The following is a 26384-nucleotide window of genomic DNA, read 5'->3' as shown; positions in this document are numbered from 1 at the left end:
TTTGTATTGCTACAAACAGAGACAGTGGAAGAATCGCCCTTCTATGTGCAGTTCTGTAGGTTCACAGTGTAATTCACATTTAAAGTGAATTACACTGTGAACCTACAGTCTTACTGGAAGTGTCTAAAGAACCTTAGATCACTCAAAAAGTTTGTTATTTTTATTTTGTTTTTATTTTAAGAAATCCTGTCTGGCAGCGTTTGCAGTCAAAATTATGAACATGTTTCTTTCCCAAGATGATTTCCATAAATTCTCTTTTGGCTTCTCTTGTTCATATGATTCTTTTTATGTGTTTGTTTTTTCATTTCTATTAGTGTTATTTCAGTTATTATATATGTAGTATGACAAGGTCTAAGGCGGGAAAAAAGTTAAGGTGGTATGGGCATCTCACAAGGGCGCATCCAATGCAAAGTGTTTCGAGGCCAAGAGACGGTGAAGAGATCTCGGGATGCCTCGGTGTCCCCCTAGATAAGTTGGAGGTGGCTTGGGAGAGTGAGGTCTTGGTGGCTGTGCTTAGGCTGCTGCCCACCAAGACCTGGCTCCACAGAAGTGAAAGAAAATGGATTTTGGATGTAATTCAGGTAAGAAAATCTCCAAATGGCTGCAATCACAGCTTTGCAAGAGTGATGAAAACATTTCTCCCACTGATGCTACATCCAGATGAACAATAAACATGTTGGATTTTGTATGGAGTTAGATGCACAGGGCTTTTTGGGGCGAGTTCTTCTTTCATTCATTTTACCATGAATCTATGGATCCTGCCTTTAAGCTGAGAAGCATTTATTTTCGATTGACTGTATATTTGGTGCCTCAGTCTGTTTCCTTTCTAGACAAACATGAGTAAAGTATGAGCATTCTCTTTTTTATTTTGGACTAATACAATCATCATCATCCTTCATTACATTTGGTCTTCAATGGCCAATGTGTTGTAAACTGGAAGAGTGCCCAATCCTACATCTCCCACATTGCAACTGGGCAGTATCTTTTTGGAATTTCTCGAACTGCTACTGTAAGCTTTCACTTCCCCTCTTTACTTTTCTGAGACAGAAAAAATGCAGTGCTTCTTAGTTCCCAGCATGATGAGAAAACTGTCCCGAATTATGAAATAAATAGAGCTGCCCTTTTTATTAAAGGTCAATTATTTTTAGTTATTGAAGCACAAATATTACTAATCCAGTTTCAATACAAATAATTTAATATGTATAATATTTATATACACAGGTTAACAAGACTTTGCGTGGACCAATTTTGCAACACTTGTACAGAGTTACATGCACCAGGGCACAGACAGAGAAGACAGACGGATTCTAGATATACAAACATGGAGTCTGGTTTGACCACAGCTAATGTCAGTTTAGGTCACACGCATTTTTTTAACCATTCCAATTTTTCATTCTTGAAACTTGTTTTTACAAAACTCAAGTTCTGGGAAGGAATCAAAAAAAATACCGAAGCTGTGAAAAAACAAAAAGCTAACATCACTCAGATGAGACTGTGTGGTTTTGGATTTAAGGACGTGGTTTGCTTGCTGCTTTTAGCTGCTTTCTTGTCTCTGTAACACTGACATTAAGTATGAGTTCACAATATGACAAACAACAAATATTTATCATGTTTGCACACTGCTGACACTGTATGATTACACAAACAGAGAAAAAAAAACACAAAAAAATTGGCATGACTTCACATAGCTGCCCTGAAAACGTATGACGAAACAGGTTTTATTATAGCTCTGGCCCTCCTCATGCAACACACACACACATACTGGGAAACACAATAGTCTTACTGTACACTTAAGGTTTGCATATTTGTATTTGTTTTGACCATGCAAGTATTTTTTAGTCTAAAAAGTCCAATCATACAGCGAGAGACTAAGAGTGGCGATTAGTCAAAACCAGAAGGCAAAAGGAACACCAGTTATTTCAGAGTCAGGCTGCAGAGAAAAACAAAGATGAATTCTTTACTGTGACTTGCTATAACTAGAGCAGCAACAGCTCTTCAGCTAAATTTCAAATGTCTGCTGTGGTACCACATAGCACTTTTACATTTATACTGTTGTAGGTTTTCATTCCAAAAGGTTACAGCCTCTTTATTTATTGCATGCAATAAATAATGAATCTAGAGTTCTGTAGTGTGCAAACCATTATTTCTTCATCTCATTTCTTCAGCTCTGCACCTGCTCCATTGACAGAGGAAGATGTGCGTGGACTTTTTTTTGGTTCACAAGATTATGAATGCAGCTTTCTCACTAATGTAGCTAGCCTCCATCTTTTATATGGTTTATATGAAGTGTCTATGACATCAGTTGTTGTCAGGAGTGCTATTTTCTTCCTCATTTTTGAAGAAGTGTATATTTGATTTGATTTTATGCAGTTTTATTTCTGACCATGTTTGTAGGAGAGAAAAATCCGCAGCAGATGGGAGGGAGTGCAGTATGTGAAAATAAGATAAAGATCCTAGTACCGTGCATTATTGTTGTCACTTTGGAATGACATTGCAATTGCACACAATGACATTTTTTTCCAATGACACATTACATCTCCAATAGAATATTCTGGAGACAGTTTTCCTGCTTGTGGACAAGTGCAACACAGTGTTAGTGAGTAAAGGCCAAGTGCTTGGTATTCATTAGTGTGGATGAAACAGACTGGTTAAACTACCACTGTGTGGCGACGCCATGCTCTCAGCTTGTCCTGCAGGTCTAGGCCTGATCTCCTTAGGATGACAGTGGAATGTCCTGAGGAACTCTGATCTATCCATCCTGATGAAGAGGAGATGAGAGAGGGAAGCTTCTGTGCACAGTGAGGTAGGGACCTGGGACCTGGCTCTCCCTCAGTCATTCTGACTACCTTCACCCTATCATCTCTACATCCTCTTACACTATCCTCATTCCTGCCCAGCTCAAGGTCAAGATTCATGGACACAGCCCTTGTCCTCCCACCTCTAGTTTTCCTATAGCAGATTGGTGCTGACTGGTGCTGAGCAGTTCCACTCTGGCTGCTGATGTTGCGTGACCTGGTGGGTAATACCCAGAAAGGAATGGTCTGATATCCTCTGGCCAGACTGTGATTAAAATGGGAAGGAGGGTTCCTGAGAGGTGGTGATTTTGAGCATGCGGTGTGGATCTGACGGGTTGAGTCAGATCCTCTATTTGGATAAAGCTGTGATGGTGGTAAGTTGGTTCTTTGGCTGTTCCTCCTTTTTGACATCTTTGCATCACTGCCTGCTCCTTTTGCTTTAGCTTCTTCTCCTCCTACAAGTGAGATCTTTCCCTCTATCCTTTTTTCAGTGTTAAGGATGGTTTGTTCTCCCTCGACTTCATCTAGCTCTCCTCTTTCTTCTTTTTCCCCTACCCCTCCTTCACCATTGTTGCTGGCTTTGGCTGGTTCGTGCGCAGAAATCTCATCAGTGTTTCTGCTCACTGTGTGGATACTTGGACTTTTTTTATGTTTGTGGGTGACGGCAGCGATGATGGACTTGGTGTTCGGATCTTTTTTGGATGCAGAGGAAAGCTGAAAGGTTACCACTTGTAAGTATTTGTAATTATGTTTTTTCTATTGCAAAATGTGATATCCTATTCCAAGAATTAGCACCTACCTTTAACTTAAGAGAATCGCTGGTGGTGGAACCTGATAGAAAGGAAAAAGTAAGTTAGTTAATGTCATCATTGGATGGTAGTAATGTTAGGATGGTCACAAAATATAAAAACATGTAAATAAAGAGAAATCACAGCACAAGCTGCTTTCAAAAAGGCAAAGTGGAGATGTTGGAAAAAACAATAGTTGTGGAAAGAGCACAAATGGTTAAATGAATCCAAAGAAAGAGCAAACACACAGAAAGGAAGACCTGGTCCTACCGAAGAGGTTGATCCACTGTCTCAGCTAGAAAAAAGCACAGAAAGGCCCAGAAGAAGAGAACAGAGGAAAAAGTAGGAAACATTGTCAGTATCTACAAGCACAACAGAACAGAGGTCTGCTGAGAAAGAAAAATGCTGTCAGTTGATGAGGCTACAGAATTATGAATAAGGAGGGAAAGTTAAGACTTTCCAACTAAAGCAGTGAGGCTCTTTTCTTCAAGTTGTATGTAAGCAGTGTTTCCACTGCTCATCTGAATTAACCATAAATTGGCAAGAGTCTGTGTTCAGTGAGGAAATAGTGAACTCAGTGATTTCTACTAAAGCCCGTCTAATGTTTCAACATTTCTGTGTTGCTAGTGTTGAATGCAGTGGCATTAGATTGTCAGTGTCTGAACCCCTGCATACTCTTGCTGGGTATTTTTGTGCACCAGGAGAAACCAGGACCCATTGCACCAAAAAGGGTCTGACAGTACGTTTAAGGAATTTATCCGAACACCTAATGGCAGTCAGGGTGCCTTTATCTAGTCTTTGCCTAGAGGTCTGTGCGTTCTTTCATGAATATGCCTCCCCTGACTATGACCCATGACCAAACTGGTAATGCTGAGCGATGTTACGCACAGCATAACGTTGGCCACGTCGTCTCCAGGCTATTTTATGCCTGTCAAAAGTGACCAGGTGAAGATGCTGCCCTCTGTGAAATGTACAGGGCACCACTGGTCGACCTATCAATTCTGGTATTCTATAGCAAATGCCAGTTGGGTTCCATGGTCCCAGGCAGTGAGCAAAATGCTGAAGCATTAAGACTTCTTTTCACTGGATCTAAGGGACCCGGCCCAACTGCTGAAAAACCACACACCATAATCCCTCCTCCACCAAACTTTACATTTGGCACAATGCAGTCAGACAAGTACCATTCTCCTGGCAACTGCCAAACCCAGACTCTTCCAGTGGGCTGCCAGACATAGAAGCATGATTTTTTTACTCCAGAAATTGTCACTCCGTCTCTACTGCTCTAGAGTACATCCATTACTTTGCATTGTGCTCGGTCATGCAAGGTTTGGAAGCAGCTGCTAGGCCATGACAACACATTCCATTAAGCTCTCTACCCACTGTTCTTGAGCTACTCTTAAAGCTCACGAGAATCTAGCTGCTTCACAATGTGCGTACAATTGAATCTGTCTGTTGGTGAAGCATTAAAGGACTCTTGCAGCAGCCCCCACTCCTCACCTGATGCCTCTCTTGGCATGCCCGGCTTGCCAATGTTGGTCAGCAGATGGTCAATGTTGGGCAAAGGCTGTATGTCCCAATTATCATCTGGGGCCTACAGTCACACACAAACGCACGCGGGCACACACACACACACACACACACACACACACACACACACACACACACACACACACAAACGCACGCGGGCACACACACACACACACACACACACACACACACACACACACACACACACACACACACACACATCCAGCAGACATAAAAGAAGTGACGACATCTGAATGCATACAGTCATTCATGGTGTTTTCTGTTCATTTGGGTGATAAGAGCCCATACCTTCTCTTCTTTATCAAGCTCTTCATTACTGAAGAACCAGTCATACTGTTGGAGAAAGGAAACAGCTGGTATCAAGGAAATTCTGCTGCACTATTTTGAATCATATTTATCAAATAGATTCTAGTTGCTTATGTAAACAAGGAGTCCTTTATAGTCCTATATAGATTTTATAGTTGCATATTATTCTGATAGAGCACTTTGCTCTCAGACAGCAGGCTTACTTGCGGTTCCTAGAATATTTAAAAGCAGAATAGGAGTCTCCCATCTCTCCTGTGGAACCTGTTCCCAGTTTGGATTCAGGAGACAGACACTTTCTGCTTTTAGGATTAAACTTAACATTTCCTTTCTTTGTTTCTTTCCTTTTTACCAAAAGCAGGTTAGGGCTGGATCGGTTTACCCTGAACCATCCCTCAGTTATGCTGCTATACGCTCAGATTGCTGGATGATTTCCCATGATGCACTGAGATCTTCTCTGTGTTTGCTTATGTGCCACTATCAAACTATTTGTAACAAGTGTCACAAGTGTTATGTCCTGTTTGCTTTTTGCAGTCTGCTTGTGTTCACCATCCATCCAGCTGCAGTAGATGGTTCCCCCTCCCTAAGCCTGGTTCTGATGGAGTTCTCTATCTGTTAAAGGGAATTCTTCCTTTCCACAGTCTAGGGAGCTTGGAAAGAAAAGTGTCTGCACTTCTTTAAGTTGCTTGAAGACATTTCACCTCTCAGTTTGAGGGTCAAATGGTGGAGAGTCCCAGATTTAAGCCTTGTGGGAGTGTCCCCCCAAGACGGACAATGGACCCCGTAATGATCCTCCAACTAATCACACGAGCCAAGGTGTGAAAACGGGTTCAGGTCAAAATCAGCCAAAGTTTCAGGTGAGCTCATTGTGAAACTTAGCCCCACCCTATCATGTGATTTCCCAGACGCCTTAACGCCCACTCACATCCTGGGCCATTTGACCTCGGGTCCAGACGGTTTTCTTTCCAAGCTCCTTAGACTACGATGACCTGGATGACTGAGAACCTTCACAGACATATTCCTTTCCACAGTTCCCAAGCGTTTGCTTATAAAGGATTGCTTGATTATTTTTTTTCTCTAATATTGCAGGGTGTTTATCTTACAATATAAAGCATCTTCAAACAGAACTTGCACTATATAAGTAGAACTGAACCACTAAAGCAACTTTCACATACCTTTCTTGACACAAAGAAAATTTGCATCTTTGGCTACAATTGAACCAACAACCTTTTAGTTGCTAATTGAATGTACAGTATTGTCCACTACACCACTGGAGGCAGAACTGAATGCAGCACTACTGCATGGTGTTAATGCATAAAACACAACTGGCGATTCACAGAGGTGCAACTGGAGCAAGCAGCTGGTGGTTCTTACATGCAGGATAAGGGTCTCTACTATTTTGTAGCGATCAGGCATGTGGGTGACCATGTCTGTCATGTTGTCCTCTGATGTCCTCACCAGAGTGGGTCCAAACACCAGGGCTAGATTTCTTGGCTCCATCTGGAAATAATATTAAAACTTCATTTTAGACCACAAAAAAACCACGATTCAATTGATGGGACTGAAGGTAAAGGTTACCTTATTCTTTTCAGAGTGATCTGCTACCTTCTTGAGGTGACCCAACAGAAACTTAAGGGTGTGATAATAATGATCTGGCAGGTCATGGATCTAGAAAGAAGCAATGGGTACATATAGAGAGAGTTTTACTATCAAAAAGACAGAAGTATGTTCACTTCTCTGTTCTCTGCCCTCTTTTACCAGTTTGTTCATTGTCTTTAATCTCTCTTCTCCATCTTCAATCCGGTTGGCATCAATGAAGTGATTGTATTTATCTGTAGGCAGAGATAATGGATGACTAACTAACTACAAGTGATATTCTAAAATTCTGAAAATCATATGCCAACAAATTCAGCGGCTTTGTAACTTGCCACTGAAGAAAAAATGCAATCTTTTTTTATTTTTTATCCAAGCAACAGAACATTATTCAATACATACTCGTTAAAGATTCTTTGACATTTCACTGTAAACAAATGTCTGGACTCACCATCAGTAAACAGAGGCTCAGGCAGTTTTCGGAAGAATGTTTTAAGTAGGCTGCTGATAACATTCAGGTCTTGCCATCTCTGTGAGGACATGAAGAGGAGGCTTTAGGATTATAGTATCCCACATAGCAGACAGGTCTGGCCCAGATCTGGTATCAAGCCGGCACTGCTGGCTGACTTCTGGCATGATAAGACGTATGTCTATGCGATGGCATGCCATATCTGGCTCGATTGTGGTTTGGGTTATGTGGCCCAGGCTCATAGCAAACAGGTCTGGCCCGGATCCGGCATCAAGCTGGCCCTTCTGACTGACTGGTGTCATGGCAGAGTGTATGTCAACCAGATGTGGGCCAGGTCTGGCAATGATGGCACTATTTATGTTCCTATTTTCCAATTTTAGTTAGAAGACCCAAATGCCATTTGCAGTACTATACTGCTATGGTAGCCAACGTTTCAAATGCAGGTTTGACAGGTTTGTGAGTGTACACTTTATCCAAAACCTAGTGATGGTTTACTCAAGTTTACCACTGGCCGGCTGTAGCTCAGGAGGTAGAGCAGATCACCTGCTGATTGGAAGGTTAGTGGTTCAATCCCTGGTTCCTCCAGTCTGCATGCTGAGTGTGAATATGTATGAATGTAGTTAGGAGAAGATGTGTTAATGTGGCATGTTGTATAGAGACTAGAAAAGCACTATTTAAGAATTCACTGCCTGAACAGAGTTTAGTCATGTTGCTTTTGTACTATTATGTTCTGGCACATGTTGTTATTACATGGCTTGATTAAGGTACACATTAGGCTGACATCTGGGGCCAGAGCTGAAACTGTTCTGGGCCAGCACAGGACCACCAGTGTGTCTGCAACTGGCCTTGTGCTGGCCCATGTGTGGGCAACCTCTGGCAAAACATATCTGGGCCAGCAAAGCGCCGTCATTCTTTGCGGTATGTGGGCCATGTGTGCACACACTGTGTGGGCCAGATCTGGGCCATACCAATTTCGCTATGTGGGAATTACCTAATCTATCAAAATTACACATAAAATCTGTTTCAAATATGGCATAGAAAAACTTCTTTTCTATTCTATTGGCGGCAATCTGTTCTTTAGGTCATCCCAAAAAGGTATTCTTTTCATCGGGACGTAGCGTTTTCAGGGGACGAAATGTTTTGTCACTCATCCAGCTGACTTCTTCAGTCTCAGCTGACCACAGCTTTGCCTAACCTTTAAGCAGTACCTTTGCACAGTGACTGAAACTAGCACCGCTGGCGAACAATGGGCTGTGAGGCCAGTTCCTTGATCATTAATATGCAAATTGTCATGGTCATTGATCAACAACCACTGATCAAAGACCATTGATCAATGGCTATTGATCAGTGGCCATAAGCATAATTCACAAAAAGTTGGGGAATGGCTGCAATCACAGCATTGTAAGATGGCAAAGGTTTACCCTTTAGATCACCTCCTCAATTCAGAGATGGTCTTTCCTCTCTGGTGAACTTGATGTGTTGGTCCACAGAGTTTGTTCACGGTGCTGATCACATTAACTCGGTGGACCAACACATCAAGTTCACCAGGAAGGATATGAAAAATGACAAGTAGCATGATCATTGATCAGAATTTAACAATTTTTCATTTAGGACTTGGTAGGTTTGGATAACTTTTTCCCCTAATAAGTTAAAATAAATGTCCTTGGGTTATCTTTGTCTAATATTAAAATTAATTTGATGATTTGAAATAATTAAGAGTTAGAAAAAAAGGTGCTGCAGTTACTCAAAGGGAAGACAAAAGAAATAACTTCAGCTCCTGTCATTATAGATTATAATCAGCTCCTTAGATTATAGTCTTTAGTGGTATGTACTTTCAGTCTGACCTGCCACAGTCAGACTTTATCTTTATTGTGTTAAAAATTTCCTCTATAGTTTTCTAATAATTTAATCTGTTTCAGATGTAAAATTTTGAACATTTAAAAAACTCATCATGATGTAACATTAGTTGCTGTAGTCTGCTAAGCAAAGCAGGGCTCGTTTCCATACCTCTTCAGCAGTGTTCAAGTCCATGCCCTTGTTGAGATGCTCCTGCAAGTTAGACACCATGGCATTGTTGCCTGGTACACGGTATATACCAGTGTACTCCAGACCAGTTGCCTCTACAACACCACAACACATCTCCACTATTAGAGGAACAAACTGATAAGAGAAAGCAAGGGAGACAAAAGAGGGAAAAATAGACAATAAAAAAACTATTTCAACAAACAGATTTTCACCTACAACCTCAGCATCACATGACAATCACACTCCGTCTGAACATATACATCATTTGAAATAAGTTATTTCTGGAACAGTTGCTTTAGTGGCTTGTCTTTGTCTGTTCCATTGATCTTTTTGGGAAAAGTGGGGACCTTGGACAATAAGATGGACAAGATTGGCGAGCAAATTAAGAGAATGACAAAATACCGTGTTCTGTGCTCTAACAGTGCCTTCACAGGGTCCAGTTTCAGCTCAACAACTGAGCTGCCTTTTTGATTATTTTATTTAACTGGAATTATTAAACAAAAGGCAACGTTTTCAAGCATAGCAGAAATCCAAAAATGGAGCAGAAAATAAAGTCAATAAATCCAAATAGAAGACACACCAAAAAGGTGAAAAGGTGAAACTCTAAACCAGAAGTAAACTAAGAAACAAACTGAAAATGAATAAAGAGAACTTAAATGACCAAACAAACATACATACTTGGTAAAAGCACCTGACACTATTACTCACAGACACCTCATCAGAAATACTCTCAGCAGAAGACAATACAATAACACATGGGTCATCAAATGGTAATGTCTCTTGCTTGCTTCCCTATGTGAAGGCTGTCTCTGGAAAGGACCCCTTCAAAGTCAGTGTGGATTTAATATGTGCTTGTATACCAGTAGACTTACCTTTGTCCCAGCCATCACCCTGCTCTGCGGCCCTTCAGTCAGTTCACTCTAGCTTAGATTTCTACTTGTTAACAAACTCTGCTAACTTTGTTTCCTTGTATCATCTTTAGGAGGCTTTTTCCCCTCAGAGAGCCCAGGTGGTGGAGCACACCACTCCACCATCTTGCTACCAAATAAGAATGAGTGCTTTAACAAGTAACAGTATGGCGCAGATTATTTGCTCTCAAAATGAATTGCCTTTCACAGTTTACATCTCTCAGAAGCATCAGAGAGTCACTATCACACCGCCATCTTTGTCCGTTCCTCTCAGTCCACAGAGAGAGCCTCGTCTCAGCTGGAATCCTTCTCCAGTCAACTGGAAAAAGGCTGAGATTTTTTACTAACACAATGATCTCTAGAATTCAAACAGCTGAGCTGAAAACATTACTTCAACAGCACAGCGGCACTTGAAAGCAGGGCACTTTTAAGGAGTGTTCTTTCTCCTTATACAATCTTTTGATTTCTGCTAAGCTCCTCGATGATGACTCCTTTGAAGTGTTAACAGACTCACGGGCTGAGTAGGGTTTTTACCTCTACTCAGCCCGTGAGTAAGAATGAAGTGTCTACAAAGACACTTCATAGCCAAACAACTAAATACTCCATTGGAACCTCTGTCCAAACTTTTCCAAGTCTCCGTCTTAAATGGTCACCATCTTGCCTGTATCACCATTGCTCTGGACACTAGAAATCTTAGAGTACATCCAAGTCTACATCTCTGATGCACCTAACACACTGATGGTATTTGGACCCTCTTGGTTTTTTTCAGAGAACTTGACCTCTGACCTTCAGTCCAAAGTCACTGAGATTAAAACTTGTCCGAGATTTTTAGTAGATATACCTGTGGTATCAGTTTGAAATCCTAGGTGAATGCTTTCTCGAGTTATCGCATTCGTAAGATTTTCAGAAAACTTGAATACATCAGTTTCAGTAAAATACCTATCATACTTTCCAATGAGCTACACGGCTTTCTTTACTTAAAATCTCATTAGAAACCTATTTTATTGTACATTATTTTAAAACAAACTTTTTTTCCCTGCTAACTTGTTTTAACCACTTACAGAAACAATAAAGTTCACCAAAGAAAAAACTGATTTACAATAGACCCAAGGCAAAAAATACATTTATAGGTCTGCTCCACTTTAACTTGACAGTTTGATTTTGGGATTATTTAATGATTCTGCTTGTAGCCAAGCAGTTTTTTTTACTATGAATTTTGACTTACCTTATGGTTGACAGCAGGCTGACAGTCCTCGAGACGTACACCAAAAGCCTTTGGAACACCTGTCTTCTTGGCCTTCTTCATGATGTTGATGCTCCACAGTGCCTTGTTATCATCTGACTCACACAGATGCAGATAAATGGATACATAATTAAGTTAAGCATTTTTGCTGCTTTGATTTGTCATATATACTGAAGAACACAAACCAGAGTCATGTTTAGACCCTCCAGATCTGGAAGCTCTGTTCACTGAAGTGTTGTCAGTTTTTGCCAGAAAGAAGGGCGGCATCATACGATGGGCTCTGGGAGAGGAGTCTAGCTTACTACCTGTCAGACTACACAAAAGAGAACAACAAAGTTAGGCAATTTTTAACCTCATCGTGTTGGTTTAGGTGTGGATGTTAGTTTAAGTGGATGTAACAAGGTTAACAGAAGTTGTTAGTTTTGATGTGTCTTCAAAAGATATTAATAAATAAAAAGGTGCAGTGGTTTTGATACACTATATTGCCAAAAGTATATATCCATATTTACAAGTATATGCACTTGAATGACATTGATTGCCAGGATAGCTGTAGCTCGGGCAGTAGAGCAGGCCATCTACTAACTGGAAGGTTGGTGGTTTGATCCCTGGCTGCCCCTAGTCTGCATGCCAAGTATCTTTAAGCAACATGTTAACCCCAATTTAATTCATAGAGTTTCTATTAGGTCAGCCCTCTTTGCAGCTATAACAGCTTCACCTCTTCTCAGAACGTTTTCCACAAAGTTTAGGAGTGTGATTTATTAGAGTTATTTGTGGCCCTTCTTGCAGAAGTGGATTTGTAAGGACACGGAGACTTGGCTTCTCTTTCTAATTCCTCCCAAAGGTGTTCTGTCGAGGTCAGTACTCTCTACAGGCCAGTCAACTTCTTCCACATCCCACTTGCTCATTTATGTCTTTATGGACCTTGCTTTTTGGACTGGTCCAGTTCCCACAAAATTGGGAGAATGAAGTTGTCATGACGTGGACACTCCAGTGGCACTTAAAGTAATGGGAAACAACTTTATCAAGTGACCAACGCATTTTGGCTTGTGGTCTTCATCAGGATCATAAAATGTCAACGTTTAAATAAAAAACAGGAAACAGAAAAAAATGTTAAAAAATCCAAGTGGACCAATTACACCTTCACATGAAGTTGTCCAAATGGTATCTGGGTGGCATGGTGGCCTGGTGGTTAGGACTGTTGCCTCACAGAAACCTCAGTTTGACTCCACCCTCTGGCAAGGGCCTTTCTATGTGGAGTTTGCGTGTTCTCCCCATGTCTCCATGGGTTCTCTCCAGGTACTCCAGCTTCCTCCCACAGTCCAAAGGCATACAATTAGTGGGGTTGCATTTATTGGTGATTCTAAATTGCCCAAAGGTGTGAATGTGAGTGCGAATGGTTGTCTGTCTCTCTGTGTTAACCCTGCATCAGACTGGCAGTCTGTACAGGGTGTACCTTGCCTCTTACCCTGTGGTAGCTTGGATAGGCTCCAGTCCTCTGCAAAGTGTAAGAGAATGGATGGATAGTCATGTGGCACTGAGAGTTCCTTTCACTGAAAAACAACCCCACACCATATTCCCCCCTCCACCAGTCAGATAAGTACCATTCCCCTGGCAACCACCAGACTCCTTCATCATCCCGGTTCCCTCCTTTATGTGTACAGTGGGGCAAAAAAGTATTTAGTCAGCCACCGATTGTGCAAGTTCCCCCACCTAAAATGATGACAGAGGTCAGTAATTTGCACCAGAGGTACACTTCAACTGTGAGAGACAGAATGTGAAAAAAAAATCCATGAATGCACATGGTAGGATTTGTAAAGAATTTATTCGTAAATCAGGGTGGAAAATAAGTATTTGGTCACCTCAAACAAGGAAAATCTCTGGCTCTCACAGACCTGTAACGTCTTCTGTAAGAAGCTTTTCTGTCCCCCACTCGTTACCTGTATGAATGGCACCTGTTTGAACTCATCATCTGTATAAAAGACACCTGTCCACAGCCTCAAACAGTCAGACTCCAAACTCCGCCATGGCCAAGACCAAAGAGCTTTCGAAGGACACCAGGAAAAGTATTGTAGACCTGCACCAGACTGGGAAGAGTGAATCTACAATAGGCAAGCAGCTTGGTGTGAAAAAATCAACTGTGGGAGCAATCATCAGAAAATGGAAGACATACAAGACTACTGATAATCTCCCTCGATCTGGGGCTCCACGCAAGATCTCATCCCGTGGGGTCAAAATGATCATGAGAACGGTGAGCAAAGATCCCAGAACCACACGGGGGGACCTGGTGAATGACCTGCAGAGAGCTGGGACCAAAGTAACAAAGGTCACCATCAGTAACACACTACAACGGCAGGGAATCAAATCCCGCAGTGCCAGACGTGTTCCGCTGCTGAAGCCAGTGCATGTCCAGGCCCGTCTGAAGTTTGCCAGAGAGCACATGGATGATACAGCAGAGGATTGGGAGAATGTCATGTGGTCAGATGAAACCAAAGTAGAACTTTTTGGTATAAACTCAACTCGTCGTGTTTGGAGGAAGAAGTTGCATCCCAAGAACACCATACCTACTGTGAAGCATGGGGGTGGAAACATCATGCTATGGGGCTGTTTTTCTGCCAAGGGGACAGGACGACTGATCCGTGTTAAGGACAGAATGAATGGGGCCATGTATCGTGAGATTTTGAGCCAAAACCTCCTTCCATCAGTGAGAACTTTGAAGATGAAACGAGGCTGGGTCTTCCAACATGACAATGATCCAAAACACACCGCCCGGGCAACAAAGGAGTGGCTCCGTAAGAAGCATTTGAAAGTCCTGGAGTGGCCTAGCCAGTCTCCAGACCTCAACCCCATAGAAAATCTGTGGCGGGAGTTGAAAGTCCGTGTTGCTCGGCGACAGCCCCAAAACATCACTGCTCTCGAGAAGATCTGCATGGAGGAATGGGCCAAAATACCAGCTACTGTGTGTGCAAACCTGGTAAAGACCTATAGTAAACGTTTGACCTCTGTTATTGCCAACAAAGGTTATGTTACAAAGTATTGAGTTGTATTTTTGTTATTGACCAAATACTTATTTTCCACCCTGATTTACCAATAAATTCTTTACAAATCCTACCATGTGGATTCATGGATTTTTTTTCACATTCTGTCTCTCACAGTTGAAGTGTACCTCTGGTGCAAATTACTGACCTCTGTCATCATTTTAGGTGGGGGAACTTGCACAATCGGTGGCGACTAAATACTTTTTTGCCCCACTGTATTTGTTTTTGAGTGTGTGCGTGTGTTTCCAGAGTGGCGGTTTACGCGCATCATCAGGCCGGAAGGTTATATATACGAAGAGCTGGAGTTTTCACCATTCACGCAATGGTCCACGAGCACTGTGTGGGAGTCAGAAGCACCACAACGGAAGACATGTGTTTTGGAAATTGTCACATTACTATCACTATTCAACTATCTTCACTATAAATAAACTCACTCTCTATTTTGGAAAGTCCTGCATTTGGGTCCCGTTCTTGGCCTGAACCTGACGGACCCATTCTTTCATTCTTTGTAGAAGCAGCCTACATGCCTGTGTACTTGATTTTATACACCTGTGGCCATGGAAGTGATTGGAACACCTGAATTCAATGATTTGGATGGATGAGTGAATACTTTTGGCAATATTTTGGGAAATGTTCTGTATATTCCAAATTCTTTTCATGATAACTACAGTTTTATTTGTAATTTGGGGAAATTGCAGTTTAAAGTATGATTTGTGGCAATCTTCAAGCCCAGAATTACAGTGACTTCTAATTACTGTAAGGCGCAGACTTTTTACTTAATATAATTATTCATCCTGACCTGTGTTTCTTGTAGTCATTCAGCTTCTTGTTGATGAGAGCCTGTCTTGAGAAACCAATCTCCTATAAAGAATGAAAGCCACAAATTAGTTTGGTGTATGTGTTTGTGCAGCCAGTGCAAACTAGCAAATATTATTCATACCTCGTTATCTGTTTTGCTATTCTCCCTAATAACCTTGATCCATGCCAGCATGTCATCGCTATCCTCGGCCTGAAGCAGGTACTCGCAGAAATCCTGCGTGGTCAACCTCAAGGTGTGTTTCCGCTTGGTTTCACTGTAGGCAATGTCAATCAAGCAACAGCGGATGCTGATTGGACAATGTTCAACCTGACCGGGTCCTGCTCCTGCCCCGTGAATCACTGCATCTCGCTTGTCTTTGTAAAGGAAGAGTGAATGGGAGCGGAGAACGGAGAAGGCGCGTCTCCACGGTCGCATACTCCCACCGACTTTCTGTCATGAAGAAAGATGAAGAGAAGGCATAACCTTAAAAAAATGTACCGTTTAGCAACTGAAACTACCTGATTGGCTCGCTGAAACTCATTTCTTCACATGACACTGGAAGGTGTATGTCATATTTTAAAGAACTTAAACATTTAGCCAGAGTTCTTTGCCTGATGCTGGTTTGGCAACATAAAGATGACCTATACAGTATTGTACAGAGTTTTGTTTTGATGCTGTGTCTGATAGGTGTATTAATATATTTATTATCACAGGCAAATACCAAATCAGGATGCACCGTTCAACAGCAAATCTCACAATACAATTATGCTTACTTGAGGGTATATGGAAATTTGCCCAACCAACTTGAAGGAGGCATTTGAAGAGGTGTGTGTGTGTGTGTGTCTGTGTGTGTGTGTTGGTCCATTTGGTGTAAATTTAGTTTGCATTGTTTTCAAAACTCATTCCTGGTGGGTGTTGTTGGTCTTTTCCAGGGCCGATAACGTTTATGTGTTTTGTGGAAAGACTTTCTAGGTGTAGCCAGGAGGCAGGTGTTTTCTTTGGTGATCTCAGAAACCTCTCTCTCCTTTTCAGCAAACACTAAGTGGAAAGTCGGAATAAGTGTCCTTACATAAGAGCTGGCCATCTCTTTTTAGTTTGCTAACACCTGGACACGGACAAGCATTAGAAAAGACATCCTGCATAAATGCAGACACAGTGGGGTTTTTTCTTCTTCTTTTATTTTTACCTTTCCCTTCTCTGTCAGAATCTGTTTGTAGTGCAGCCAGCCCTCCTTGTGAACATCACTGAAGGTGATGATACCCAGCTCAGAGGTGGAGTGGCGCTTGGATCGGGCGTCCTCTTGGGCTTGCAGACTTTCCAAAGACTGAAACACATTGTGGAAGTATTATGTTTCGATCTAACAAGACTGGTCCATCTTCAAAAAGCAGGACGTGGAGACTTGCACTCAGTCTGGCCTTTTCTACATTAAGTGCTGTGTGGAGAATCTGACAGTGACAGAAAAACTATCTGGGTTTTTCCTAACCAAAAACCTTGGATAATGAGTGAAGTGCAGGCTCTGATAAGAACTCTTAACTTTGCCTTCAAGCTTAGGGACAGTTCTCTGTGCAGCACTGCCAGAGCCGAACTGAGTAGAGACATCAAACAAGCCAAGGAGGCCTACAGGAGGATACAGGACTTCCTCACTTATAATAACCTCTAGCATCCAAGCCCTCACCAACTACAAAGGCCAGAGCCCCCAACCCGTAACAGCGGCCACAAACTCACAAAGAAGCTCAACACCTTCTTCACTCTGTTTCTTTGCCCCCCCCCCCCCCACCTCGCGGCTCATGCCACTGTTCCCACCTGTCTGAGAGCCCCCATCATCACTCACATCCAAAGACTGGTATAGACAGCCTTATTGACTACAGGCCTATAGCCCTCATGTCTGTATTCATGAAGTGTGTTGAGTGGATAGTGTCACAGCACATCAAAAACTCTCTACTCCCCTCCCTCAACCCCCAACAGTTTGCTTACAGAGCAAATCAGTCCACAGAGGATGCCATCACCATCACCCTTCACAGAGCACTGAGCCATCTGGAGAACATGAAGAGCTATGTGTGCATGCTCTTCATGGGCTATAGCTCAGCATTCAACACCATAATCCTAGACATCCTCACCACCAAACGGAACCATCTTCAGATCCCCCCCTGCCACCTGCTCCTGGATCAAAGACTTCCTCACCAACCAGCCTCAATAACTCCATTTCTGGGAACCCACATCTCTGCTGATCTCACCTGGACTCACAACACCAACACCCCGGTAAAGAAGGCCCAGCAGTGGCTGCACTTCCTCTGTGTCTTGAGGAAGAATAATCTGGACCAGAAGCTGCTGTTGGCCTTCTACTGCTCGTCAGTGGAGAGTGTGCTTTCCTACTGCCTGGGTGTTTGGCATGCAGGGGTTGCCTACCCTCGGCCATTGCCAGATCCTCCTGTCTCAGGAAAACCAGAGCCATTGCACCCCGCTCACCACCTGATTGACCCGCTTCCCTCTGGTTGGCACCACAGGTCAATCAGGTCCAACACCTTCAGTCTAACAAACAGCTTCTTCCCCTGGGCCATTTGGACTGTTGACAAACCCCCACACCCCACTCTGCCCACTCACCTCACTAATCTGAGCCATGGTCTGAGTAACTCCCACCACAGACTCTACTCAGACCAAGTATTTAATTTTCTTTGCACTATTTCCAAGCACTTTGCAACTTTGTGTGCCTTTTTCTTATTTTTGTACATATCCCTCTTGATTGTATATATTTCTCCTGTTTGCTATTTATTCCTGTTGCTATTTATATTTTACTCCGGCACAGTTGGTGTGGAGCACCCACAATTTTGTTGTACATGTACAATAAAAAATAAAGAGCTATTCTATTCTATTCTTATGGAACTTACAAAGAAAGACAGTGGTTACTGGGTTCCTGTAAACATCAATGAACTAAATATAGAAAACACATATGACAATATCCAGGTCAAGAATTTAGAAATGAGAGCGACTCACCCCATCCGTGAAAAAGCTCTTGACCCTTTTTGGTAGTTTACTGTGGAGCAGACAGCAAACGAGTTACAGATATAGACGGTATATTGCAATAAAATTCAAGTTTTTAAAGTTTTATTGATTACTCTGTATTATTTGGTTAAACTAGAAGATTAACTTTTTTCACAGTACGTCAGGCATGAATGTTTGCATGTTTGCACTTCATTACTCATTCCTTTGAGCCTTTCTGATTTCACTATTGTGTCAGAATCACTGGATTCATGATGTTCCGTAAAAATTTTGAATCAGCTTAGACCAATGAGCAAAATTACCTGCACAGAAAAAGTTGTTCAGATCCTTACATGCATATGAAACTGACTGACATTCCATTCTTAAGCCATAACGTTTAATATAATGTCAGCACCATTTGTAGCTATGACAGCTTGAACTTTTTAGGGAAAGCTTTCCACAAATTTTAGGAGTGCATTAATGGGAATCTGTGACCATTCCTCCAGAAGTGCATTTGTGATGTCAAACAGTGATCAAAGGAGCTTGCAAAGAAAAGCATCTGGACTTCTTTAAGTTACTTGAAGACCGAGAAGCTTCTTCAGTTCTAAGTTCAAATGGTGGGGAGTCCCAGATATAAACCTAGTGGGAGTTTCCCCCCACAGAGGGACAAAAGGACCCCCTGATGCTCCTCTAATCGCCTGAGCCAAGGTGGGAAACTGGGTGTGGGTCCCAATCAGCCAGAGTTTCGGGTGTGTTCATTGTGAAACCTGGCCCCACCTTATCATGCGAATTCCTGAGGTCAGATGGCCCAGGATGTGAGTGGGCGTTAAGGCGTCTGGGAAGGGATCTCAAAACTGGATTATAGATGGCAGAGAGTTGGTGTCGTAAACCCCCGCCTCTGTTCAAAGATGGTCGCTCACAGTGGATATGTCCACTGTGAGCGACCACAGGGAGCACTGAGTCCAGACTACATATCTGAACTAATTGTTAAGTACACTGCTGTTCGCTGTCTTAACTCATAAGCTCAAAATCTATTAGTTGTCCCTTGTACAAGACTTAAGCCAGTCTGTGGCACCAGGGCTCATTCCAGCTCTGTTAAAAAGTTAACTTCTGTTGACGTACTTTTGTTATTTATGTTATTATTTATTTCTCTATGACATCAGTTGTGTTCTAATTGTTGTACAATTTGACTTTTACTCTGTAAAAACCACTTTAACCTCCTGACCTGGACATTCATTTATGTCCTATGTAGTGGACACACAAATCACAAAAAAAGTTCAACTGAGTCTCTGAGGTGGAAAATGGCCTCATATCTGGAATGACACAAAGCCATCAAATTTCATTTCCAGGATTCTCGACTTACGAGAAGACAGGGCTTTCTTCCCTGAAGGTGTTGAGACCTTCATCACAGGACCTGGATCTCTCAGTGGTGATGGCGAGTAGGTAAGAGGATCGTCGATTTTTAATACTACCTGTAAATACGCAAAGTAAGTCAGAGAGAAAAAGAGGAGAAGGAGACAGAAGCCGAGGTTACAACAAAAAAGCCAACAATTGACTGAGACACTGGTCGATGAGTTAATGAGTAAACATAAAATATATAGTGTGGAGTAAAAAAATAGTTTTTATACTTTGCTTTCACATAGCATGGGATTTTAGCCTGCCATGCTAACAAGGTCGTATGCTAAAACACTGCTTTAGATGTGCAATCTTATTAGACAGAAAGTATGTTCTTCTATAAAGAAGCATGAAGTTGAATACAAAAAACTGGAACTTACTATTATAGTCACGTATAGTCACTTTTGGAAAGCAGTAGATGACCTGTTCAGTAACTTTTTTTTCTTGCTCTCCTACTGAGCCTGAGATCTGGACTCAGTGATGTCTTGTGAAATGTACCTGAAACTCATCTAGAACTCTTTTTAGGCTCGCTTTTGTGTAATTTTTGTTTTGATTTGTTTCTTTAAACATTTTTGATGTGAAGCACTTTGTGATATTTATCTCATTCTTAACATTACTTAAGAGTCTAATCTAGAAACATTTTTCACAAGAAGCTAGACTTGTTACACATTGTGACAAACACTTGTGACACAATAATAAAGTGACCATTACTACTGGATTATTAATTATTTGCAACAATATGGATACAAAGTGTCTTCACCTCTTCCAGCTGACACACTTTATCACACAGCACTGCTGCAGACAGACAGGCACTCTCCTCCCCTGAGTAGCAGCTGAACTCATGAACAGGAGTTGATGTGCGCATCACTGAATAACACTTAATGGGTCAGTAAAGCTCCTGTTGTAACAACAGTAAGTCATAAATAGAATCACTAAATGTCAGCCTGGTCAGCACACACAGCAAACATAGGTTTTTAATAATTATCAATTATTCACTAGCCATGTTAGCTGTCTTTTAAATTTCATCAAAGTAGCAGCTAGTTGCTATGGCTAATAATAAAATGTTATTTGTTCCAGTGAATCTATATGCATGACAATATTGACAAACAACGTGGTATTAGGGAGACTTTCCTGATTCCAACATTTTGTTTGGGCTTTTTTGTTTGCTGCCAGGAGGATCTTAAAACAGTATTTGTTGGTAAAAAAAAAATAAGAAAAAAAAATGTATATTTGAGTTAAGCAGCAAACAATGTTCAAATTCAGCCTCATTATTAGGTATGTTCAGTTTAAGATGGTTTATGGTCAGGCAATTTTTTTGTGTAGGCTGTAAGGTAGGAAAACTGGAAAATCACCCATGGAAGCTATTTTTTTTTTAAATTCTTATTGTTGAGTCATGAACACGACCTTAACTGAGGCAAGCGAGGCCTTTTTGAATTAACATGGTGGTCTGTTGCAAACGTCATAGATTGCTTAGAGTCAGACCTACTTTTTAGCTGTTGTTTTTTTGTGTCTTCTTGTTTCAGCCAAAGTTACCATCTGTTATGATTCGGCACCTCTGATACAGCGCATCTATGCAGCAGTGCATTCAGGACTGGTCAGTGCTTTGTTTTTTCAAACTTGTGAAGCCAGACGAGCCAACAGCACCGGAGGGCTACGCAATCTTCAGAGCCAGGTATAATGCACAGGAGCGTGGCAAGATCCACGGAAGAATGACTTCACACAATTTAAATTATTTATTTAAATATCACATTTAAAAATGTGATATTGTGATATCATTGCTGTTGTCCCACGATACCTGTGGAATCGAGGATTGTTGTAAAACAAAAACAGTGTTGAGTAAAACTAGACCCCGAAAGAGGAGATACTAGCAGCTGGTGATGTGCAACCTAAATGTAAACACGACTCTTGTGTTTGCTAGTTGCACTCCATACGATAGGAAGAGCAGATGATGGATGAAAGCTACTGATGCTGATGGGCTTTAGGCAGCTGGTTAAAAGCTCGACCATGATTTAACATCACAAAAACCATTTTTCAGTTTCAATTTTGTGACAATTATGTGACAATATTGTGGCTCCTGTAAAGCCTGAAAAGGTAAGAGGTTAAGTTACTTCACTTATTATTGAATTTAACTGTAAAGCAGTTATTTTATATTTTTACTTCGTTTTTCAGGGGGAACAACCAACCAACCAACCAAACAAACAAACAAAAACCTACCTAAATAATTTTTAGGCCTACATTTGATTTATGCCTTGCCACTAGGTGTAATACTGCTGCTGCTGACACCATGGTTAAATAGATTAGGCAGTGTGTAACTCAATAAAAAAGGGTGGAAAAAATGCCCTGTATTTATTTATCGTGGCTCAAGAGTTGGGAGCTCGTCTTGTAATCGGAAGGTTGCCGGTTCGAGCCCCGGCTTGGACATTCTCGGTCTTTGTGTCCTTGGGCAAGACACTTCACCCGTTGCCTACTGGTGGTGGTCAGAGGGCCCGGTGGCGCCAGTGTCCGGCAGCCTCGCCTCTGTCAGTGCGCCCCAGGGTGGCTGTGGCTACAATGTAGCTGCCATCACCAGTGTGTGAATGTGTGGATGACTGGATATGTAAAGCACTTTGGGGTCCTTAGGGACTAGAAAAGCGCTATATAAATACAGGCCATTTACCATTTTACCATTTACTCACACATATAAATGTGACCTGGTGCTCCATGCTGCAAACGTCAGTGAAACATTGTTGGTTTTTTTGGTTTTTTTTACTATATTGACAAAAATACTTTTACTGCAACTTTTCTTGAAATATTGTGATATAATTTTGATAAATGGTAAAAAGACTGGCACTCACAGTGCTTTTGAGACAATGCTGCTGAGCTATTTGCCTAGCTGACAGGATCTTAAAGATTATTTGTGCCTTCAGTGGCATTTTTTGTAAGTTTTGTGAACTAACCCTCAAGTTTTAGTTTTGGATCATATATTAAAGATCTCTTTGATATATTTTATTTCTCTCCATCTGTCAGCAGACTAGACAAGAAATGTTGAGAATAATGAATAATGACATAAAATAGCACTTTTAACATTGTTGTAAATATCCAATTTAAAAGCATTCATTATAACCTTTAAATTTGTTACAATCTGACACCGTATAACTATGCAAGTTTGAGGAAAGGTTACTAACCTATGAAGGGAATAGAGGATAAGGAATCAAATACATTCTGTGCCAGGTTGCCGCTGGACCTGCGGTTGGGAATAGTCTCTGCAGGAACAGGAGAGGTGCAGAGTGTCAAACCAGGCAGCTCTGTGGACTCCACAGGTGTGTTGTAGTTCGAATGTTGCAGAGTCTGAATGGGTGTATGAAGACCTGGAGGCAGCTTCTGCCTTAGGACCACCTCTTGAGTCACGGATACAGGGGAGATGACTTCTCGGTGCTCCATTATCTCCTCCTCTAATGCAGACTGAGGGGTAATGAACTTGGACCCTACATCAGTATCAGCAGGGCTGTCTCTGGTGGCAGGCCTCCAGTCAAGGTGAGGGCTGCTGTAGCCAGGCTCTCTAAAGGAGTGGGCTTGCTGAAAGACATGACCAGCTTTGTGGGAAAAAGTAGGGCTGTAGCTTTTGTAGCCCACTTGCTCTTCCTCTCTTCCTCTCCTTTTCTGGGGCTCTGCTACTTGCTGACCTGACTGTCTCTCACTGGGAGGCCCTGTAGAAGCAGTTGTGATAGATGATTTTCCTGTGCTTTGGTGCTGAGGTTCTGAGGTTCTCAGGTCTTTTTGTATGTTAAATTTTATCATGTTGGAGCTTTGTGAAGTCTGTTCAGAATGTGGACTGACCAGAGCGGAGGCTTGGGCCAGTGTTTCCATAGAACGTCCGTAGTTGTGCTCATATTCGGCATAGGCTGCCAGCAGGGTCTCTGAACAGGACTTCTTTGCTGGTCCTGATGAACTACCACAGCTGCTGAACCAACAGGAATAGTGGGCAGCAGCAGCTGCCTGGTGATGCAGGAAGGTTTCTCTTCTCCGTTGCTCTAAAGAAGCCACAGCAGTAGCTGATGGTTTGGGAGTAACTGTTAAGCCCAACCCCAGCTCAGCTAAATGATCCTGAGATATACTGCGATACTGGGGTGAGATGCATTCTGTGCCATGAATGTGGCTATAGTCTGACAGTTGCTGGTGGTAGAGGGTGCCAACATGAACATGGGCAGGAGCTTTCCGAGGTGGAGGTAGAGTTGCAGAAGCGATGGCTGCATTGTGGTTAACAAAGTGAAAGTCCAGTGCAGTAACGGCAGACGAGGACCGTCCGCGGTGTCCCCCCAATGGGGCAAATCGAACGCTTGGATCCTCAGGACTCCTAAACCAACACTCGGGGGGAGTAGAAGCAGCAGGGCGGCGGTTGTCTAATGGTGGGGTGACAGGGCTGGTTCGACACTGCCAGTTGTCAAGGGAGCTGTAAATGTTGCGGCTAGTCTGTGAGGAAGTAGAGCTGGGCTTGTTTGACGGATAGTAAGGAGGTGGTGGCTCTGGGAGGTTTCGGGCTTTACCTGAGTATGGCTCATTGCCTTTCATGTAGGCGTCCTTGGAGTATGCCTGAGGACAGCAGGGGGGAGGAGACAATGTAAAATCGAAATACAGGATGAACAGCAGGGGCAGCAAGAGGGCAGAGTGGGCAAAGTCAGTCAGGATGCACTATGCAGCACTTTTTCTGGCTTTTTGTCTGTAAATCTTTACCGTACAACCAACATTGGAACCCAGCTTTTAAAACTTCAAAGCATTTTCAACAGGTTCTTTGTTGGGTGATCTATTTTTATCTCATCCCCTTCTCTTTTAACAGAATTAATTAATTACACAGTTACCTGTGCATGCCAGCTGATAATGAAGTCCTTTCTGTCCATGCACAAACATTTGAACAGTTTCTGAATGAACTGAAGCAGAAATTTAAACCCCTGTTGTTACACTGATGGCTAGCTCACTGATGGTTACACAAGTCACAAGGGAAAAGAAGAGAAGAAGAGAATATTAAAGAAAGACTATACTCACACTTACCAACTGCAACACATCCTCATCTTTTGGCATAATAGAGAGCTCCAGAATGTTTTCACTACAAAAAAATAATAAATAATACCATAAAAATGAGTCTAATCCTTGATAAAGAATTTAGATGTAATCAATGAGATGTAAAAAAAAAAAATCTCCAACCTGTTTTGGATGAGTGCTATAACCTGAGAGTAGGTTTTCCCCAGAATGCTCTGCCCATTCACCTTCACCAGTCTGTCCCCTGGAAGACACAAAGGCACACACACTAAGAGAGGAAAGGAAAAAAAAGTTGCATGCACAGGGTGTGTGGTTGGGTTACTAAAGGACCTAAAGTGTTCCCAGAAAATATCTCCCACACTATTAGACCACCAGCAGGCTGAACCATTAACATGAGACAGGATAGATCGTTGCTTTCATGTTGTTTAAGCAAAATTCTCAGATCAGGCAACATTGTTGCAATCTTCTGTCGTCCAGTTATGGTGAGCTCATGCCAAAGCATCAACTCCCTGTTTGTAGCTGACAGGAATGGTGCACAGTGTGGTCTTCTGCTGCTGTAGTACATCTGCTTCAAGGTTTTGCGCATTTCGAGATGCTCTTTTGCATACCTTGTTTTAACGAGTGTTTATTTGAGTTACTGCAGTCCTAACATCTCAACCCAGTCTAGCCATTCACCACTTTTTCAAACATTGGCATTAAACTCTCTAGTTGTTGTGTGGGAACAGTTTCTGATTGTGAGCCGTTCAAATTTCAGCTAATGGTCTTGGCCGTATCTGCATGCCTATGTGCTGTGTTGTTGTTTTTACGTTAGCAATCAGTTGAACAGTGGCACTTGGCAAATGTCTTAGTAAGGCAAGGCAAGGCAAGGCAAATTTATTTGTATAGCACAATTCAACAACAAGGTGATTCAAAGTGCTTTACAGAGACATTAGAAACAAAAACAAATAAAAAGCATGATTTAAAATTGATTAAAACAAGCAAACAAACAAACTAACTAAACACACACATTTCACACCTGTTCGCGCGATCTGAACCCTTATCGTAAGGGGAGCTACCAGTCCTTCTGTGGACGAGCTACTTTCTATTTTAAATTCCCTGAATTTAAAATACTCTCTAGACCCAGTTGGGGAGCTACCCAGAGCTCTAATCCCACACCTGAGGAGTGCTATATAGTAGTGTGTATATAGCACTCCTCTAGTCTTACTAACCACTCAAAGGGCTTTAGACTACATTTATTTGCATCAAATAGGTAAATCTATTGGTTCTTATATATAGCGCTTTGCTGCCTTCTACCTGAGCACTCAAAGCACTCTATCCAAGATGCCTCACTCACCCATTCATACAAAAACTATATTTCTATGATTAAGTGCTTTCTATCTATATTTCACACAGAGATTGTCATGGTCCCCGTGTCTGCCCAGCCGGCCCCGCATGTCTACATGTGTTTTGTATTCTTTCTCTCCCTCTCCCTCTCTCCTCTCTGCCTGAGCGGAG

The 26384-nt window shown here is 42.0% G+C and overlaps 1 protein-coding gene across 2 annotated transcripts in view; it reads right to left on the bottom strand.

The window, feature by feature from the left end:
- Window positions 1–16: 16 nt before the first annotated feature.
- Window positions 17–26384, bottom strand: part of LOC308390440 (rho GTPase-activating protein 23-like) — a 79994-nt gene continuing 53626 nt past the window's right edge. The window contains exons 5-24 of one of the 2 annotated variants that reach the window (XM_080872447.1): window positions 25056–25134; window positions 24897–24957; window positions 23042–24446; window positions 19846–19954; window positions 18498–18537; window positions 16693–16830; window positions 15648–15956; window positions 15507–15568; window positions 13138–13167; window positions 11858–11985; window positions 11655–11767; window positions 9504–9656; window positions 7479–7557; window positions 7193–7266; window positions 7013–7102; window positions 6809–6934; window positions 5420–5464; window positions 5081–5174; window positions 3595–3626; window positions 17–3509 (exon numbers count right to left, since the gene is read on the bottom strand). In XM_080872447.1, the coding sequence (XP_080728573.1) occupies window positions 2649–3509; window positions 3595–3626; window positions 5081–5174; window positions 5420–5464; window positions 6809–6934; window positions 7013–7102; window positions 7193–7266; window positions 7479–7557; window positions 9504–9656; window positions 11655–11767; window positions 11858–11985; window positions 13138–13167; window positions 15507–15568; window positions 15648–15956; window positions 16693–16830; window positions 18498–18537; window positions 19846–19954; window positions 23042–24446; window positions 24897–24957; window positions 25056–25134 (4028 nt within the window). In that variant the 3' untranslated portion in view covers window positions 17–2648. The remainder of the gene's footprint in view (window positions 3510–3594; window positions 3627–5080; window positions 5175–5419; window positions 5465–6808; window positions 6935–7012; window positions 7103–7192; window positions 7267–7478; window positions 7558–9503; window positions 9657–11654; window positions 11768–11857; window positions 11986–13137; window positions 13168–15506; window positions 15569–15647; window positions 15957–16692; window positions 16831–18497; window positions 18538–19845; window positions 19955–23041; window positions 24447–24896; window positions 24958–25055; window positions 25135–26384) is intronic. The other variant, XM_080872448.1, reaches the window with a different exon arrangement.

This window comes from Rhamphochromis sp. 'chilingali', assembly GCF_963969265.1.
Source record: "Rhamphochromis sp. 'chilingali' genome assembly, chromosome: 22".
Lineage (NCBI taxonomy): Eukaryota > Metazoa > Chordata > Actinopteri > Cichliformes > Cichlidae > Rhamphochromis > Rhamphochromis sp. 'chilingali'.
This window is presented reverse-complemented; position numbering and strand designations above follow the sequence as displayed.